At 39.8% G+C, this 21,972-nt stretch overlaps 1 protein-coding gene across 2 annotated transcripts in view; it reads right to left on the bottom strand.

The window, feature by feature from the left end:
• Nucleotides 1-21,972, bottom strand: part of LOC130906500 (interleukin-1 receptor accessory protein-like 1) — a 222,465-nt gene that overhangs the window by 106,747 nt on the left and 93,746 nt on the right. For both annotated transcript variants that reach the window (XM_057820917.1, XM_057820909.1), the window contains one exon: nucleotides 5,490-5,769. In XM_057820917.1, coding sequence (XP_057676900.1) covers nucleotides 5,490-5,769 — 280 coding nt within the window. The remainder of the gene's footprint in view (nucleotides 1-5,489; nucleotides 5,770-21,972) is intronic.

Genomic DNA, 21,972 nt, shown 5'->3' with positions numbered 1-21,972 from the left:
GTTTTCGTGTGTGTGTGTGTGTGTGTGCGTCCTCTGCCACTCTGCATTAAGTGACAGATTTTGTCATTACAGATGGTTTTGCTTTGCATACGACAATGTTCCTCAGGGTATAACATCTGAAACAGCTGAGTGCTGACCTCGATTTGACGCACAGCACCGCTCATCTGCTCGGCGTTCCTTTACTAAACATGACACGGGAGCGCTTTCGTTACGTGGCGACGGATGATTGCGTGCGTGTGTGCGGAAGCGAGGGTGTGTGCTCTCGGTGGCAAAAGAGACAGGCGTGTATGCTTAGAATTTCAAGTGTGTACTTGTAAGTAAATGCTGTGCGTTGGAGGCTCGCTAAGCTCTTGTCAGTTGCAGCTGGTCTTCTGGGAGCACAGAACTGACATGTAGTGTGCCTACATGATATTGTATGACAGGGGATTCAAACTGAGCTGTGTTCATGGGCAACATTGTAGTTGGGGACATTAGTATGTTGGCCAATACATAGGAATATTGAAAAAAAATAGTTTTGGGTGGTTCCCTTCAGACGACTGGAGGTGTGGGAAGGTTACAGAAATATTTTAACACTTTATTACAGCTCTGTGCATCATCTTTCCTTTCTGTTTGACCATCCCCCACTTCACACCGGGCACCCTAAAGGCCTGGGCACGGGTGCGCCCGCACCCCCCTAAGCTCCACCCCCGCTGGGAGCCACACGCACATATTGAACAGCTCATCAGCAAGCTCTGCAGGAACCTGATAACGACCCTGATTATTTGATTCAGGTGTGTTAAAGGAGGGAGACATGGAAAACAAGCTTGATAGCGCTCTCGAAGACCAGGGTTTCAGACCCCTGACCTATTGGGATACAAAGTATCGCGATATGTCACCATTTCCATATAGTGCCACACCCCTAATCGTGAACCTGCCTTATTGAGGTGTGCATCGTATCGTGAGTATGTTACATCCTGTCCCTTGTCAACACCTTTTCTGCGGTTCCAAATGGTTGCCAAAGCAACAATTTACTGTCTTTACTGTCAATCTTCAATTCAAGTGTCTCATTTAAGCATGATTATTTAAAAAAATATATATATATATATATGATGCTCCCTCAAAAACTCTCAACATTGACATCACCTATAATTCTCCTTCGGGTAAGACTTTGAAATAGAATAGAATAGAATAGAATAGAATAGAATAGAATAGAATAGAATAGAATAGAATAGAATAGAATAGAATAGAATAGAATAGAATAGAATAGCCCTTTATTGTCATTATACAGTTGTGACAACAGTGACAACACCATATGTTTCAAAATCCACTCAAGTGACAGTATCCAATCTGGCTACTTTCATTTTCACAGAACTGTTATTATTAGCAAAACATGCTCAGCCAATGACATGGCATCAATTCTCCAATAACTCCAGAGGCGTATTGACTACACCATTCTTCTCCACATATTGATAGTTATTCCATCATATCTCGCTGACCTCCAAATCAAAAATCGCACTCAAACTCTTAGATAAAGACAAACCGTTTTCATTCACGGCCAAGGTTGAATTACTATTGAATGCGGAGGATTCCAAAGGTTTTCAATACTGCTTGTTTGAGACCAGAGAACTTGATGGTGGAGACTGCAGCGGCCAGATTTAGCATCTTTTAATATGGCCTGCGAAACTAATGTAATGTACGTAATGTTAATGTTGTCGCTAATATGAAACGTAAATAAGATTTTTGTCGTTGTCAATGAAAGATAAAGGACTAAAGAGAGCAGAATATTATTATTATTATTTTTTTTTTTTTTCCTGTTTTTGTTTCTATAACCCATGTCCCGTTCCGCTGCTTGGACACAGAATGGTAAGATGGCGTGTCTTTCAAGGCTGAAACTGTTTTAATGTGCCACACGGGAGTTTGGTGTGTTCCCCTTGTGGTTGTTTGTATTTTTTTTTTTTTTTATTCATAAAATGCAGCTGGACAGAAAACACATTAACAGAAGGGATAGGTACACAGAAACACGAATGAATAAACATGTGCTACCTAACTGTACGTAGCCTTGGAAATTTGTATTCTTACACACACACATACATATACATTATATACTAGGGCTGTCAAACCATCAAAAATTTTAATCACAGCTTAAAAATTAATCGTAATTCATCGCAATTCAAACCATCTCTAAAATATGCCATATTGCTTTATGCCACATTGTTTGCAAATGCTGTAAACCAGCAAATTATTTAAAAAAAAAAGTAAATTATTGTTGAAATGGAAAGATCAGACACAAGACGGACATAAACATTCAACATACTGTCCATAAGTACTGTATTTGTTTATTATAACAATAAATCCACAAGATGGCATTAACTTTATTAACATTCTTTCTGTTAAAGGGATCCACGGATAGAAAGACTTGTACTCAAATTTATCTTTTAAGAACTAAAAGTTATAGTAATTTTATATTAAAACCCCTCTTAATGTTTTCGTTTTAATAAAATTTGTAAAATTTTCAATCAAAAAAATAAACTAATAGCTCGCCATTGTTGACGTTGCCGAGCGGGACATCACACGGGCTCCCTGCCGTTCTTCCACAGTGTCTTTAACTACGTAAGGTAGTGATTGAAATACACCACAAGGTGTCAATTGCGAGTTTTAAATTAATTAGAGATTTAGGCAAGGCAAAGTCTAAGTAAGTTTTATGTGTATTTTGCATAGCTATTTTGATTGGGAATGCCAGTTCTCTTTGCTTTGAGCTCTTTTCTTTTTGTGAACATTATTTTTTTGAGAGATAGGAATATTATTTTTGTTGTGCTTTCACTAAATGATACTGTAGCGACTTAACTGTTCCACCCAAATGCATGATGGGAAGTTAGGCAACCATGACTGTCAGTGGTGGCTGCAAATGGTATACAGTATGTTCTGCGCTGTGTTCAATTAAGCGTGTAAAGTAAAATATTCTCTCCTGTGAGAGATAGGAATATTATTTTTGTTGTGCTTTCACTAAATGATACTGTAGCAACTTATCTGTTCCGCCCAAATGCATGATGGGAAGTTGGGCAATCATGACTGACAGTGGTGGCTGCAAATGGTATATAGTATGTTCTGCGTTGTGTTCAATTAAGCCTGTTAAGAAAAAGATCGTCTCCTGTCATTTTTCCCCATGTCGTTTGCCACAATACTTATATTTGTTGTGAAAGAGTTGCCAAAGCTTAATAATAAAGGGTGCGGTCCAATGAACGCCTGTGTCCACTCGCATTTCTCTGCCTTTTCGCTTTGCGTTAATTGCGCCAAATATTTTAACGTGATTAATTTTTTAAAATGAATTACCGCCCGTTAACGCAATAAATTTGCAGCACTAATATATACATATACACATACACACGTACAGTGGAGCAAATTAGTATTTAGTCAACCACCAATTGTGCAAGTTCTCCTACTTGAAAAGATTAGAGAGGCCTGTAATTGTCAACATGGGTAAACCTCAACCATGAGAGACAGAATGTGGGAAAAAAAACAGAAAATCACATTGTTTGATTTTTAAAGAATTTATTTCCAAATTAGAGTGGAAAATAAGTATTTGGTCACCTCCAAACAAGCCAGATTTCTGGCTGTCAAAGAGGCCTAACTTCTTCTAACGAGGTCTTACGAGGCTCCGCTCGTTACCCGTATTAATGGCACCTGTTTCAACCCATTATCGGTATAAAAGACACCTGTCCACAAGCTAAGTCAGTCACACTCCAAACTCCACTATGGCCAAGACCAAAGAGCTGTCGAAGGCCACCAGAGACAAAATTGTAGACCTGCACCAGGCTGGGAAGACTGAATCTGCAATAGGTAAAACGCTTGGTGTAAAGAAATCAAATGTGGGAGCAATTATTAGACAATGGAAGACATACAAGACCACTGATAATCTCCCTCGATCTGGGGCTCCATGCAAGATCTCACCCTGTGGCATCAAAATGATAACAAGAACAGTGAGCAAAAATCCCACAATGACTCGGGGGGACCTAGTGAATGACCTACAGAGAGCTGGGACCACAGTAACAAAGGCTACTATCAGTAACACAATGCGCCGCCAGGGACTCAAATCCTGCACTGCCAGACGTGTCCCCCTGCTGAAGAAAGTACACGTCCAGGCCCGTCTGCGGTTCGCTAGAGAGCATTTGGATGATCCAGAAGAGGACTGGAAGAATGTGTTATGGTCAGGTGAAACCAAAATAAAACTTTTTGGTAGAAACACAGGTTCTCGTGTTTGGAGGAGAAAGAATACTGAATTGTATCTGAAGAACACCATACCCACTGTGAAGCATGGGAGTGGAAACATCATGCTTTGGGGCTGTTTTTCTGCAAAGGGACAAGGGCGACTGATCTGTGTAAAGGAAAGAATAAATGGGGCCATGTATCCAGAGATTTTGAGTGACAATCTCCTTCCATCAGCAAGGGCATTGAAGATGAGACGTGGCTGGGTCTTTCAGCATGACAATGATCCCAAACGCACAGCCAGGGCAACTTCGTAAGAAGCATTTCAAAGTCCTGGAGTGGCCTAGCCAGTCTCCAGATCTCAACCCCATAGAAAATCCGTGGAGGGATTTGAAAGTCTGTGTTCCCCAACGACAGCCCCAAAACATCACTTCTCTAGAGGAGATCTGCATGAAGGAATGGGCCAAAATACCAGCAACAGTGTGTGAAAAGATTGTGAAGAGTTACAGAAAATGTTTGGCTTCCGTTATTGCCAACAAAGGGGTAGACAACAAAGTATTGAGATGAACTTTTGGTATTGACCAAATACTTATTTTCCACCACGATTTGCAAATAAATTCTTTATAAATCAAACAATGTGATTTGCTGTTTTTTTTCCCACATTCTGTCTCTCATGGTTGAGGTTTGCCCGTGTTGACAATTACAGGCCTCTCTAATCTTTTCAAGTAGGAGAACTTGCACAATAGGTGGTTGACTAAATACTTATTTGCCCCACTGTATATACAGTACATATACATATACAGTATATAGAAAACCCTATTATATATAACAGATAGTATAATATTGATTAGATTAATTAATATATAACATTTATTTCCCCTTTTATTTTTAATAACAAAATAAGAATGAATATTCACTGTGTTCCTTTTTGTTTTTGACTGATGTAATAAAAAAAAAAAAAGTTCAATAAAATCAAGAATATACAATGTATATTTTTTAATTAAAAAAAGAGTGCAGTTTTCCTCATTTAAAAATCAAAAACTAAATCAAATTGTAAAAACAATATATAAGCTTTTTTTTAAAGAAAAATTCGGAATAATCACAATGTGAGTAAGTCGTACTCCCATGTGATACATTAAAACTGTTCAGACCAACGGGACACTCAGATTCCCATTCTCCGTGTCAAAAATAAATAAATAACGAGACAGGTCACCAATCTCTCTTAAAAATGAATGGACTTCCAAAATAGTTGTAGATTCATTTGATTGTTGCTTAATTACGTTTGAAACCCCCGGTATAGGCCTTACCTTAATACACAGGAGTAGTACCCTATGTCATCTAGTTCGGCCGGTCGAAACCATATGGCGTCCTCCTCCTTGCTCATTCGTGTACCGTCAAAACTGATGGGCTCCTCGTAATCGCCATGTCCGGCACTTTTGTACCACATGAGGCTGAGTCCTGAGCTCTGAGCATGGGTGTAGTTAGCACGGATATATCCGTAGAATAAAGCGCACTTAATCCGAACGGGTTCCCCTATCAGCACCTTGTATTTCAGGTAGTCCACGGACCAATCGGTGCATCCTTCCACTGCAAGACAAAAACAGAGGGAGGAATCTCAACAACTTGACAGAGACTTGACAATAGATGTGCAATCCATTTTGACCGGGAGGGATGGCAGCGTCCGTTGTCATTAATGCAAGCTAATGAGCTAGGTCAAAGTAAGCCCTGGGAAAGAAATGTACTTTAATCAGTCCATTTGGGATAAAATATTGTTTGGTGATATATCACGATATAAAATGTTGCGATACACATCAAGTTTGAAAAAAAAAAAAAGTATTGCGACTTTGTAACGGGTGGCAGGGCAGGATGAGTGCATAAAAGGTAAAAATGGGAGCAGATGTGCACTTTTAATAGACAAAAATAAATAAATCCAGCTCAACCACTCGTCACTTGGGAGTACAACGGACCATGCACACATGATCACACTTGACTCCCCAAAAAGTAGGTAGCAACTGAAAAAGAAAGTGAACATACAACATAAAGAGGCCCCAACGTGTGGTGGATGTCCTAAGAAACAAAGAGGATCACAGAAGTGACCGTTACAACTTATGGACTAGATGCTTTGCCACATGATTTGAGCAAAATAGCCCACAATGATATTAGCAAAATTTCTGTACTGAGTTAACATCTTTACAATGAATAACTACCAGCCGTTTTGTGGTGCTCATCAGCCTGGTATAATAACCTGCTTATTTGATTTCAGATATAGAAACTATGACCAGTGAAAGCAGTTCATTAAATCAAAGGCCGTTCAAACTCACAGTTTCAGCACAAAACTAAAATGATCATATAAAAACAAACGAAATAGCATAACAACTAGCAATTAATGAAACAGAAACGGAAGAAACAATTGGCACAGAACCAGGGGTGAAAGTGGGCCAGAACGTTCAGGAACGCAGTTCCGGTATAAGATTCAGGGCCGGAATGCTGTTCCAGTATATGATTCAGGGCGGGAATGCTCTTCCGGTACACGGTGCTTTGAGTCCGAAAATATGAAGGCAACAGTCAAAACACTATGTAAAAAAAAAAAAAAAAAAAAAAAAAAAAAAAACCACTAAGCTGACACACATGCATTTCATCTTCAAGAAGAAAACAATCTACCAACATCAGATTTATATATACAAGTGTTAACAACAAGCATAATAAAGTGCTTGTGTAGCGTAATCCGTTTCTACCGATACTGTATTTATTATTATTTTATTTCATTCAATTGTTCAATTGGCTGACATACTGACATGTGATCAGCAGAGATAGTTGGCTCTGATTGGTTGACATGTGCATGTTTTCTGGAACCGCAAAAAAAAAAAAAAAAAAGTTTGAATTGATGCAACAAAAAAAGGGCAATGCAACATAAAATGGATCAAATCTTTAAGAACAACGAAAGAGTTGAGGAAGCTTGTTTATCATATTTAGATTTTATCATATATTTCATCATATTTTTGCTCTGATGGGAGGGTTCAGAACATCTTAGCTGTCAATGTGCACTTTGGACTTATATTTGTTCATTTATGTTAGGCTACTTATTCATTTCCTTATGATTTAAAAAAAAGTCAATGTTTGCGCGATCATCAAAATATATGCCATTTAACTCTGCATAATATGTCATTTGTATTTTTCTGAATGTATGTTACTTATATCTGTATTTAAAAAAAAAAAGAAAGAAAGCAAAAGTAAATGTTTACATTAACTTTAATTTTCATACACATCATATGTTCTTGAGATTTGGCATTTAGTATGTGAGGAAATGAGGGGAAATAAACATTAGGAGATGGAGGTTGGGGTTATTGCTGTTTTTGTTAACTTTTATTTTGCAAATCATAGAGAAAATACAATTTTTTAAATGAAAATCAGTTTTTGTATGTGTTATAGAAATAAATGTGCCAAAACAGTTGTCTTTGTAGATAAAATAGTTTGATCTTGCCCACCCACCGGCCACACACATGGTTCTCATATCACTTGAGCCTCTTTTCTTTTCTCTTATTCCCACCAGCTCACCCCAGACAGCCACCGAGGCTGTCATTTATATGCAGATTCAATATGAACGGAGAGGGGATGAGGTAAAACAACAACAACGATGACAGTTTTTCCACCTTATCCCCAGAATAATCATTGCCTGGCTTACTTATTTTTGATCAAATGAATTCAGTCCTCCGGATTGTACACATCTTTCAGAGAGAACACTATGGCAGTGAGGAACAGACAACCGAGTGCAAAACTGAACATTAACAACGCAAGAGTTCTAGCAATGATAGGGGCTGCTATTCTTGGCATCTGAGTTGCCATGGTAGTGAGAAATACAGTGTACTGTCAAAAGGGTTGGAGGGGTGAAAATAAGTATTTGTGCTTTTGCATGGATAAAATGCATAATTAAATATTATTAACTCTTTCGTGCACTAATTATGATTCCCCCCCCCCCCCTTAAGTGTCTTTATTGCATTCCTTTAGGACAGAGGTTTCAAACTTGCGGTCCAGGGACCAATTGCAACCGGTGGGACGATTTTATGAGGCCTCCATTTGACATCAAATTGTAGTAATATTGATGCCCTTGTGTATTTAATAAATAAATAAATAAATAATTTTTAATTAAAATTATTTAATTGAAGGATCAATTTTGGGGGGAAAAGTATTAAATAAGAAATAATTCTAAACACATTTTAAAAAAAAAATAAGCCATGATTAATTGCAAATATGAAATTTTAAATAAAAAGAATTCCTTTGAAAAAATAAAAATAATAAATAAATACAGGCGAGTGTGTTTGGGTTCGAGAAGATCAGGCAATCACTTTACCTTTTACTTTGCTAAGTGTTGTTGATTGTGCTCATTTAGCGGTCATATTTTCCATTCATGGTTCTATACTTTAAACGGTGGATAAATATACATGTCAAATAGTAATACATGCCAGAATTTGAGGTATTATGAACACTGCCATTGCCATGAGCATCTAGAATGATGTTAGTTTGGTTAGAAAGAGGGGAAACGGTCGGCTCGGGAACTAGTGTCCTCTGCTAGTATTAGTGATTAGCACGCGAGCTAAGCCAATGTACTAAATTGTTACCAAATTGAACAAACATTAATACATACAAAGCGGTAATCATTACTTCACTATGTTTTACAGCAGGTATTTGTTGTTTTTCTCCACTACTTTTCAAATTGTCGACTTCATTACGCCCCCCATTGTGAATTGAGCTCTAGAGGCAGCAACACGAGTACAAGCAAGATTAGGCAGATGAACAAGATAATGACCAATAAAAACCAATAGTGTTGTTAAGCAGTGTCCGACAAAGCCATGATAGCAATAATTTTACATTCAAGTGACTGAGAATGCAGTAATTTAGTATTTAAAAAGGGGGGGGGAAAGTGAGCACCTAGCCCAAAAAAACTATCGGTGCAACACAATTTTTCAGGGAAAGTTTGAACACAACTACCGCCCACCAGTCATATCAACAAACGGATCATCTGACTGACTAGCAATGTTCATAGAGGAGAAGATATTCCGCAGAAAGTGGAAGGGCCTAAGGGAACATGTATTTAAGAGAGAGCGAGAGAAAGAGTGGCTTTTCCGCAAGGCCACTGAGAGGTGGAAGTACACTGCAGTCCTTTGTTTTCATGCACAAGCGCACCTAAAATGCCTCTTTAAAGAGCCACCCACACATTCTTTTCAGCAAACTTCCTGCAATATTACTTTTGATTCATAACACTTGCTTCATCCCCTGTACCGAGAGCTCGAGGTGCCCACAGACTGCAATGATAACTGTCACCAACTGTACAGTGTGTCTGACGCAGTACGGGTTGTTGACATGGATTGGTTGTAGCGATGCCATTCGTGCTCGGAATTCAAGATTTTCCAACTCAGGCCATGTCCACACGTTCAGTAGCAGGGTATCTCCCAAAAAGAACTTTTGCGACGGTTCGGCCTATCATCCATACGCATTAGAAACTCCGACCAAAGTGAAGATTTGCGAATTCTGTGTTTGATGCGAGTTTATGTGCACATTAATAACTGAAGGTTTGCGTTTTTTTTTTAACAGTCGAAACGTCACTGCCTGCGACAAAAAATTGTTCAAACCACATACAGTGGGGAGAACAAGTATTTGATACACTGTCAATGGGACCCATTGACAGTGTATCAAATACTTGTTCTCCCCACTGTATGTGCGACCCGCGCTTATACCCATGAGGATTTGGAATTTTACAACATCGCATATACATCGCAAATGTATTAAATGCATATATAATGCACATATACAAACAGATAAGCGACCGCGCGCAATAGCGACCCATGCTAATGATTCACGAAAATCTCAGAAGGCAAGGGCTAATCAGACAAAATACGATTGTTAAAGTATTTACATTATTTGCTTTTGTCATTCACTCTGTGTTTGGAAGCGCATCAACAAATATGTAAAAAAAAAAAAAATATGGCGGAAAACACAGAAAGGACTGAAAAAGCAGTTTCTGCTCTTGCACTCCTCTTTAAAAGAAACTGCTGTATTTTAAGCCAAAACAACTGCGGTGTTTGATAGAACAATATGTCTATATGCTGCCATAGCAGATTCATGGCGCATTAAGCCCCCGAACTATTTTTGGATTTGTCCATTTTACACTGAAAACCCCCGTTTACAGACGTCGCGCAACCGCTTTTTGTTTCATCCTAGCCATAAAGGAAGGGAATTAATCATATTTATTCAAAATGTCTCTCATTTTTAGCTTAAAATCATTAATTGATGTCCCATATTTTGTTTAAAAAAAAAAAAAAAGACTTTAAAATATGTGAGTGAATAATTTTTTAAACTTTTAAACAAATTATGTCACAATGAAAAAAAATGGCGTCTGTAAATAAATCACGGATATCTACCTCATTACTATCGCTTAATTGAGTTTTTGTTACTGTTGCATTTTCTCCGATATGTTAGATGATAAATAATCGATCCAAAATAAGAAAAACTGAAAAACATTTAAAAAGGTAAATATATGAAAAAGAAAATCTCGACCACTCCTTGATGTCTGCGATTTCTGCATGTTATATTACCATGTTTGACCCATAAAGTCCCCAAAAAATCCAGCTGTGGCCATCTGACCAAAGCACACGGTCCCAGTTGAAGCCTGGGACCGTGTGTATTTTTGTGTGTGACCAAGACTGAGCTTTTTGGCAACAAACACTCTAAGTGGGTCTGGCGTGCCACGAAAGATGTGCATGCTGAAAAGCACCTCATACCCACTGTGAAGTATGGTGGTGGGTCAGTGATGCTGTGGGGCTGTTTCGCTTCCAAAGGCCCTGGGAACCTTGTTAGGGTGCATGGCATCATGAATGCTTTGAAATACCAGGACATTTGAAATCAAAATCTGTTGCCCGAAAGCTGAAGATGGGTCGTCACTGGGTCTTTCAGGAAGACAATGACCCTAAACATATGGCCAAATCTACACAGAAATGGTTCACCAGACACAAAATCAAGCTCCTCCCATGGCCATCTCAATCCCCAGACCTTGTTTTGTTGGCAAAAGGGGGCCGTACAAAGTATTAATACCAGGGGTGCTAATAACTGTGATGTCAAATCATTTTTTCTTTGTGGGATTTTTTCCCCACTGAATGAATGCACTTGTATTGAAGGTTGGATTTTTCTCTTTTTTTCCCATTAAGGTCCCATATAATTTGAATAATAAAAAAGGAAAAATTAGAAGCTAAAAAAACACATCTTTTTCAGGGGTGGCAATAATTATGGAAGGCACTGTACATCAACATCATGTGAATGAATTTTTCATTGTATTTTAATATAATTAGAATTGATTATTGTGACGATAGAATCAATGAGACATTGTTTAATTTTGCCGATTTACTGTGTTATTGTCACATTTAGAGGAGGGTGGTAACACGTTACATTTCTCAGTTACATTTATTTGACTAACTTTTTGGGGAAAAAAATGTATTTCTAACTGTAGTTGTACAAAGCTACACTTTACTTTTATATGAGTAGATTTGAGAAGAAGAAATGCTATCCTTACTCTGCTACTTTGGGCTACACTAGAGTCCTTACACCCCCCCCCCCCCCCCCCTTTATTCTACAAATTAGGTTTGACTTTATTTTTGAATTTTTGATAAGATATCTATTAAATGGTTATTAAATATGTGCTTTGTCCACTGAAGGCTCAGTGATATTGATTGGTATAATAGTATGTTCCATGATTAATTGCAGTAAGAGACACTTTAGCGATTGATAGCTATAGACATGTTTAGCTCTTGATAAAACTGCCTTGTCATTCTGAGCGGTTTAAACCGGCCTAGGTTGTACAGGTCAACGTCAATACATGCCACAGATATTGAGAAACTAAAACTGTCTGGGACATTTGAGAAATCATATTGCTGCATTTTATAACTTGTCAAGTGTTATTTCTTCATGAAATGTATTTGATGAGATAATTATTAAGTTGTTATTATATATTTGCTCAAATCAATTGCTGCACACAATGAAGAAATGCTTTTGCTTATTTTTATTGTTCACAAAGAAAGAATGTTTTGTCTTGAAGAAGCCGCTTGCCTGGTCAAGGGCAGAAGAGGCCGCTTTGCTTTGCTGAAGTGTGCTGACACACATGTATATAATTCCACCTACATGCAGACACATAGCCAAACAAAGACAAGGTGTGTCGCCAGCTTGCCTCCCCTCTTTCCCGCTTTTCAACTAAATTGAGTGCCTTCTCTCCTTATTTTGGGTAATATGTCTACCTATGGATTCGTATTTGAATTTGACAACTTTTACCAATGAGACGTCGCAACAACAATCACATTGTATGTTACAATACAGTCATATGACCACAACACAGGCTTACAGTCAGAAGTCCTACGATTCAACACTTGAAATCGCCGTCAAAATTCAACTCTTTGACATGGAGCGATGCCGTCAACGTGACTCGAAATTGTTGATTTCAATCTCCGTCCCAGTTTATATTTGACACCGATAGACCACGGAAAACCGGAGATGTGATCGTTTTAATTTCACGGTAGGAAATCTGTTTTCTCTACGAGAGGGCACCCATGTTTTTCCATCTTTGTAGATTTTTGTAGTCTGAATTTAGTGCATTTTCTGTATTCTTTTGGCCTAATATGGTCATGTAATAGCTTCTAGTGCAGTACAATAATAACAGTTCATATCAATGACATTGCGCTGACAAAATATAAATTGTTTTTAAAGAAAAACCATACATTGTAAGCAGTTATTCAAAATGTTGCTCGTTACTCAAGTATACTTGTCATAGAATACATTTTACTTGCACTTGAGTGCATTCCTTGGATTACTTTTACTTGAGTAATATTATTTTGAAGTAACCTTCTTACTATTTTTGGCCCCACCCCTTGTCATATTGCCGAGTAGCGACTCCTACATTTGAAAAATGAAAACCTCCCATTTTAAATGACTGTTTCGGTCATTTGACTGGCTGCCCTAGACAAAGATAGAACTCAGAGGGCTCTCCAAGTTCAAATGGATCTGACGTCTAATAGCGATAAAATCATTTCAAGAGTTTCAATTCATCTATCGTCGTCAATGGCGCTGGAAGATAACTATTTGAGCCAATAGCCTGATTTGCTAATTCATTCACATTCCCAATACACTTTCTCTAGTGTGTTTTAGAGTTACACCCCATTGAATAAACAGATGTAAACTCATCTTATTGTGTTTTTTTTCTTTCTCCAGAGAGAGAGCGGCATAATCAGAAAATCATCTTCCCGGATTCCCGCAATACCAGTAATCCTCTCATCTAACGGTGCGCCTTGGGAGGTGATGAAACCTAGCACATAAACAACAAGAAGTGCTGCATTGCAGACATGACCGAACGCACGCACGCACGCTTGGTCTCACCCACACAGCTACAAAACACCCGTGGGGGGATCGGCGCAGGCCTCTGTGCCTGCCTGCCACCCCTCTCGCCCGTTTCTGCCGCATCGTATCATAGCCGCGTGGGCGTTCTAAGTTGGTGACTCACACCCTCGCCGGTCCACTACAGACACTATTTGGGCGTCATGCTCCATCGCCCTCACAAAATGAGAGTCGGGTGGGGAAAATAGCAGCGTCGCAGATGGATGGAGAGCAGCCTGAGAGATGGTAAGTCGATAAGGTAAGGTATGGTAAGTTTCCGAGACGGGACGACCGATTGCTTTTCAAAATGGCAGAGGTTGTGAATGGTAAGAAACTAAGAAGATTTATCATCAATTTGCCCCTATTACGCCAGCATCAAAACTTTGTGTACACATTTCTAAAACTTTTAACCAAGAGGCTGTGAAAATGTTCAGTTACAAACAAAACCTACTGTTTGCATTTCGATGCAATCTCTTCCTATTGTAGTTGATGAATGAATAGGTCTAAAACAGTTTGGCCCCCGCAACAAACCAAAATGAAATCCGTATGTGTTATGTTTATTTTTTTTTGTCCCCCCCGCCCCCCAAGACAACAAAAGCACATGAACAGGACGTACTGGTAACTACCAATGAACAAGTGGTCAGGATCATCTTTCCCAGAGCATGTGAACGCAGCATAAGCCACAGTGGCACATAGTGGTTCACCAAAGGGCAAAAACATGTCAAAAAAATAAAAAGCATTTCATGATGTTTTTTGCTCTTCTTTAAATGAGGAAATGAAGCAAATGAAGTGTATTTCCTCCCCAAAATTCAAGCAGATAGGGCTATAAAAATAAATTTGATTGCTTGAGTTGCTTGCAAGATGGTACTGCGTGACGAATAACGTCTTGCTTGCGAGGCTAATATTACTGCGTACTCATTTGAATGTAAAATAATCCTGATTTTATCAATAGCAGTGTTGTCACAGATTAGTTGAAAAAGTCATTTTCTGCTCAAAAATATACACACAAAAAACAGTAATCTAGTTACTTTACTGATTACTTTATTATCAAAGTAACTGAGTTACTTTTTCTCCCTTTGCTTCGAACAGATCATGTAACTAACACCTTAGAGACGGTCCTTTGCTTTGCTTAGCCAAAACTATAGCTGAGGAGGCAAGATGGATATTTAGAATGTCTTTCAACCTAAGCTTTTTAAAGCCTCAACAACATCTGAGCTTGAACACAAACGCATTCAAGATATATATGTATATACTGTACCGTACAGGCCAAAAGTTTGGACACACCTCATTCAATGCAATACAAATGATGGTTCCAACCCCATTGAAAAGACAACACGTTCCACTGATAAGGCATACCATACATGTGAAGTAAAAAGCTTGTCAGGTGTCTGAATCTTGATGCTCATTGAGAGAGTGCCAAAAGTGTGCAAAAACTAATACAAAGGGTGGATACTTCGAAGAAAGTCGAATATAAAAGCTGTTTTCAATTATTTGACTTTTTGCCACGTACAGTGGTACTTCTACAAACGAAGTTAATTAGTTCCAGGACCTTGTTAGTAAGGTCATAATGGTCGTATGTCGAGCAGGATTTTCCCATAAGAATACATTCTAATGCCATTCGTTCGTTCCACAGCCTGAAAACCTACCCGAAACCCTTAATAAATTCTGCTGCTACTATTGCAAATAGCAATTACACAAAGCAAAATAAATCATTTTTAAAAATAAAAATTGGAATAGTAATAATAATACCTGTTATAATGTAACGAATGGTGTTCTAATGTGGCGGATGTGTTTTGCGAGGTGTGCCTGAGCGCACCGCGTGGCTGACTTGACAGAGTGAGTGAGTGAGCGAGGGAGGACTTTTTACTTTCACTTTGTTCAGCTGGGGCGGACAATAGGCATGTTGTGTTGCACAAGTCTTGAACTAAATGATTAAAAACCTGACCAATTTTTGGCGATGTTTCCACAATAATAATTGTCACCTTAACTTATAACGACTGGCGAACGGAGGTCGGTCGAGATTCTAGACATCCTACGGCCATATTGTCAAGTCAGTACACGGACGCGCCCGCCATGGTCATATTTTTCTATCATTTCCATGGTAAGCCTCACCTTTTTCCTTTTTAATTTCGCCACCTGCAATAACATTTTTGGAACCCATTTTAGGTTCTCTCACAAGAAAATCCGCTGCGCGTCAGTCTTGCGGGAAAACAGTAACTGCGGTCATAAATCGTCGTATTTCGAGCACGTCGTCGGCTGTAGAAACAAACGGCGAGTCAAATTTTACGTCGAAAAGATCGTGTGTCGAAGCGATCGTATGTCGAGGTACCACTGTACATCATTCTACATGTTCATTCATAGTTTTGATATTTTCAGTGAGAATTTACAATGGAAATAGTAGTGAAAATGCACAAATGGTGAGGTGTGTCCTAACTTTTGACTTTTGTTTAAGTGTCATCAACATGTTTTGCCTCCCCTTCCCAAAAAAGTCAAACGCCGGCTATGGTTACAAACTATAAAATGTACGTAAAGGCTTGTTACAAACTGTAGAAGTGCTGGTTGTCTGAATACCTGCAGGCTTTGTTTCGAGTTTTGGTGCGTTGTGCTGTAATTCCAAGTGGTTCCTTGAATTGGATGTGGAGGTTTTAGCGGTAGACAGTCTTTTTGAGCCCGCCAAAGTTTGCAACGCACGGAGAGATTTTTGTCATCTTTACTGGACAAAAATGTGAAGAAATGTCTGTATTTCCAGTGAGCAAATGCAGCCGTATGTGGTATCTCTCCTGCCTCTTTCACTGGTCGCGTCCTGACGAGGTAGCTTGGCTATGTTGGCTGCAGACTCTCACCGCTCGCAGCCTCACGGTAATACACGTGACCCTTTTTTTTTTTTTTGTCCTCTGATTAGAAAACGTGAAATGTGAAGTCACTCCCAAACTCAAGAGCAATAACAAAATAGCAATGCACAGGGACTAATGAAACTAATCAGATTACTGGATTGGACAAATAAGCGCGTTAGATTGCTCGTTACTGGAAGAAAGTAATCGGATTACAGTAACGCGTTACTTAGTGTAGAATATATATTGATGTATTGTCACTCCCTTCACATGACTTCCTTGATACTAAACCCTAACCCTACTCGCAAATACCTGAATTTTTCAGCCGTATCGAGGCCCCTTCCGATACTAGCATCGGTGTGACGCTAACGATAAGATGAGACTATACAGTACAACAAGAGCAGCAGCAGCAGCCCCGACGGGTGTCTGCTGGCAGATATCAACTGACCTTTATTCGTCTGCGTTTTTTCCCACACTGTTCATTTCTAGAACTCTTTCCCCCGCCTTTGTGCTTCCGAAGCACGGCTTAGTTCCGAGCCGTTTGTCTTTGGTTTGCATCTGTATGTTATCTGTGAGCTATTCAATTCTGGCAAAGAGTAGTGGAAGTTGATGACGATAGTTGAAAGAAAGGAAGAAAATGACAATGAAAAAAATGATTGGCGCAGCCCTTTGATAAGAACGGAAAGTTCCTCGCCAGCTGTAGCAAATGTGAAAGGAGTCAGTCACTTCTTCCCTCCGTTTATGTTCTTGATTAAAGTGTGATATTTAAAAATGTTTCCCCAACAAAATTTGAAATATACAGCACAAACACTATTGGCTAGGATGGGGTGTCTATCGCAGTCAGCGGTACTCAAACATGATCATTCACTGCCAGCCCTCATCATTAGTTATGGATTTGTATAGTGGGGCAAATAAGTATTTAGTCAAGCACTAATTGTGCAAGTTCTCCCACTTGAAAATATTAGAGAGGCCTGTAATTGTCAACATGGGCAAACCTCAACCATGAGAGACAGAATGTGGGGGGAAAAAAACTGAAAATCACATTGTATGATTTTTAAAGAATTTATTTGCAAATCAGGGTGGAAAATAAGTATTTGGTCATTACCAAAAGTTCGTCTCAATACTTTGTTATGTACCCTTTGTCGGCAAGAACGGAGGCCAAACATTTTCTGTAACTCTTAACAAGCTTTTCACACACTGTTGCTGGTGTTTTGGCCCATTCCTTCATGCAGATCTCCTCTAGAGCAGTAATGTTTTGGGGCTGTCGTTGGGCAATCCCTCCACAGATTTTCTATGGGGTTGAGATCTGGAGACCGGCTAGGCCACTCCAGGACCTTGAAATGCTTCTTACGAAGTTGCCCTGGCTGTGTGTTTGGGATTATTGTCATGCTAAACGACCCAGCCGCGTCTCATTTTCAATGCCCTTGATGAGGGAAGGAGATTTTCACTCAAAATCTCTCGATACATGGCCCCATTCATTCTTTCCTTTACAGAGATCTGTCGTCCTGGTCCCTTTGTAGAAAAACAGCCCCAAAGCATGATGCTACCATCCCCATGCTTCACAGTGGGTATGGTGTTCTTCGGATGCAATTCAGTATTCTTTCTCCTCCAAACACGAGAACCTGTGTTTCTACCAAAAAGTTCTATTTTGGTTTCATCTGACCATAACACATTCTCCCAGTCCTCTTCTGATCATCCAAATGCTCTCTAGCGAACCGCAGACGGGCCTAGACGTGTACTGGCTTCAGCAGGGGGACACGTCTGGCAGTGCAGGATTTGAGTCCCTTGGGTCGCATTGTGTTACTGATAGTAGTTTTTGTTACTGTGGTCCCAGCTCTCTGTAGGTCATTCACTAGGTGCCCCCGTGTGGTTGTGGGATTTTTTGCTCACCGTTCTTGTTATCATTTTGACACCATGGGGTGAGCTCTTGCATGGAGCCCCAGATCGAGGGAGATTATTAGTGGTCTTGCTCCCTCAGTTGATTTCTTTACACCAAGTGTTTTACCTATTGCAGATTCAGTCTTCCCAGCTTGGTGCAGGTCTACAATTTTGTCTCTGGTGTCCTTCGACAGCTCTTTGGTCTTGGCCATAGTGGAGTTAGGAGTGTGACTGACTGAGTTGTGGACAGGTGTCTTTTTTACCGATAACGAGTTAAAACAGGTGCCATTAATACAGGTAACGAGTGGAACCTCGTTAGAAGAAGTTAGGCCTCTTTGACAGCCAGAAATCTTGCTTGTTTGTAGGTGACCAAATACTTATTTTCCACTTTAATTTGGAAATATTTTTTTTAAAAATCAAACAATGTGATTTTCAGTTTTTTTGGTTGAGGTTTACCCATGTTGACAATTACAGGCCTCTCTAATATTTTCAAATAGGAGAACTTGCACAATTGGTGCTTGACTAAATACTTATTTACCCCAATGTATATTGTACTTGTCAGTAATGGCTGGCAAGCGGGCACAAAAACAGGTTAATGGATTAAGTCCGTAAATATAATATCCATAAAAATCGGCGTGTTTCCATGCACGTTTGATTCTGCATAAGTGACTCGGCCCCAGCAGCTAGCCGGCTCCACAGCAGGATAAAGTTCATCATGGTCCTCTAGGCACATCTTTTTCTCCCTACTCTATAATGTGTCTCATTATGAACCTCCTCTTGACTTGCTCATTTTGCTTACTCTTATTGCACTGTTGGACAGTACTCCAATTCCCAATTTCTTTTCATTCACGTTTCATATTTCACGATTCCTATTTTTATTTGACTTTGATTACTTTCTCCTCTTCCCTTCCACCCTCATCCACTGTTTAGAAGACATTAACTCTGGTTCTCCTCCAACTTCCTCCTCCTCAATAGCTCAAAATCAGAAGTCCTCCTTGTGGGCAACATCGCCGTGCTCTCTAATGACAATAACTTCTCTATTACCATCAACAATGTAGCGATCTCTCCCTCCACTCAGGTTAAGAGTCTGGGCGTCATCTTCGACAGCACGCTCTCCTTCCGTTCCCATGTTAACGACATCATCGGATCGGCCTACTTCCACCTTGGCAATATTTCCCGCCTCCTCCCTTCTCTCACCCGCCCGCCATACCGCTTCCAAGCTTGTCTGTAGTCTAGTCACTTTCCGGCTCGATGACTGTAACTCGCTGCTCTTCGGTCTCCCAAATAAGTCCCTCGGAAACCGCGACTCCTCCAAAACTCAGCAGCACGCCTCATCACTCGGACCCCCACCACACTTACCACATCACCCCCATCCTCTGTCAACTTCACCGGATCCGTGGCCTGTCAATCTCCTCTGTATTAACTGTCCCCCCCGTTCACTTCGCTCCTCCTCTGTCCTCCTTGCCTGGTACACCAGACTCACCGTTGTTCCAGCTATTGAGTCTGGCCACCATTCAGCGGATACAATTTCCAGGGCGGAGCAAGCCACAGCAAACAGACAGCGGAGTGGACCAATCAGCGACGGGCAGACGTGACGTTAGTAAAACGACGAGGGCAGGACGAGGGACTTGCGCGCGGAAGTAAACATACGAGGAGAGCGGAGTTTATTCAACATGGCTAGCGCGAGACAGACTGTTGTCAATGACTCGTGTCGATGTGTTTTTGGTCATTTAAAACTGATTTTACCGTGGATTGGAACATATTCTCGGCTCTCCTGTTCACCATCTGTGTTGTTGTGGAGACGACTTCTGACGCGCCAGAGTGACGTTGCTCGTTAAGAACACGTCACGCAAATAAACAAATCTGATTTGTCGATTGATTTTGTACCTGCTCGAGAGGCCGTTAATGGGCTGGTTCCCAGACTTTTCTCTCAGTGTTTGAAAAATACAGGGAGAACAGTCTGGCCGTGCCAGGCAACCATCCTCCACCTTTCGGTCCCCCGTGTCCATCTCGCCACGTTCGGTTCCAGAGCTTTTAGTCACTGTGCCCCCCAGCTCTGGAACTCCCTGCACATCGATCTTAGCAATATGTCTACCCTTTCACTTTTGAAATCCAGACTCAAAACACACCTGTGAACACTTTCTTACCCACCGTGATCCTTATCTCGGTTTTATGCGGACCTCTTAAACTTTTTATTTTTTCTTATCCTGCTTTCAATCAAATTTGATGGTTTTGTTATTCCTGTTGAGCTATTGTGACCCATCATCCTTGTAAAGCATCTTTGCGTGTCTTGAAAAGCGCTCTAGAAATAAAATGCATTATTATTATTATTATTTCCCGGCCATCTGGATCGGCATACTACCTGTGCTAGGTTGTTGTGGCCGAGGTTTGTTAAGTCCACACATAAGAAACCTCCAAATCAGGGCTTCCTCATGATTTTTTCTATGTATATAAGGTGCAAATATCGATTTTATTCTCAACACTGTGCAGGTCAAATGCAACAGCATTTTGTTCTGTATTCACTTGTGCAGTCTAGAATGAGAAAGTTAGATATATTTTCTTCTTGTTTCAATTTATTCCGACAGGCTAAACACATGCATAGCGCTATGCCGCCTTTTTTGGTAGTATTGTTTGATGAAGAGGGTCAAATCTTAAAGGCGATTTTCAGGTACACGGCGGGCCTAAACACACAAACGCGGGGTAACGTGACGATGAGGAACGGGTCGGTGACACAAGGGGAAGCTGATCGGTTGAAACGATTGCTGCAAGGATTCGTTGATTATCTCGAGTAATTCTATTACAAAAAAAGCTTGGAATCAAATTTTGCTGCTTTGAGGACTCATTTAATTAGAATGACGTCAAACGGAAAGGTAAGACGATGCGCGGAGCTGAAATATAATGTTTAAGAAAGCCTGCCAACTGTCCACATGTTTATGCTCGTCGCAGCCGGCCCCTGTTCACATTTGTTCAGCCACTGACCTAACTCAAACCATAACAGAACAACTTTTGAGTACTTTTGTACTACTTTTTCTCGCGAGTCATTTATTAATATACATTTGGAATTTGTATGTAGGTCGGCTAAACTTTCCACTATAAAACAAATTAGTGGCTGAGCCCAATCGGCTCAGTTCAAATGGAGTTTACGTGACTCTGCAGGCTTTCTAGAAGACACGCACACTCACAAAAGCTGGCCGATAAGGAAACCTACATATTTTTGCACTAATTAGAAGCTTTGCTGAAAGAATGGAAATTGGAAGGTCACGTTTAACCCTTTCAGGGACATCCATTCAAAAGTCAGGTGACGGAGCATGTGTTGTGGCGAAAATGGAAATGGCAATAGATATTTTTAACTGCAATAGATCTTTTCCGGGCGCTGGCAGTTCAAATGGATTGCTGTCAATGGCAGATAAAGACTAAGCCAGGTCAAAAGAGATTAAAATAAATAAATAAATCAATAAAATTCCTAGAGCAAACAGTACTTATTTGAATTCATGCCTTCATTCTATTTATATTTCTTATTACTTGTTTTTTGTTTTTTTTTAATTTGTTTACATGTATTGCGTTTAAACTGATTACTATTTAAATAATTGATTTTCTACCCCCGCAAAAAATCCATTCATTACAAAAAATCATACTTTTTTTTATTGCCCATTATTTGAATTTATGCCAGGTT

This window comes from Corythoichthys intestinalis, chromosome 2 (genome assembly GCF_030265065.1).
Source record: "Corythoichthys intestinalis isolate RoL2023-P3 chromosome 2, ASM3026506v1, whole genome shotgun sequence".
In the NCBI taxonomy this organism is placed as follows: domain Eukaryota; kingdom Metazoa; phylum Chordata; class Actinopteri; order Syngnathiformes; family Syngnathidae; genus Corythoichthys; species Corythoichthys intestinalis.
This window is presented reverse-complemented; position numbering and strand designations above follow the sequence as displayed.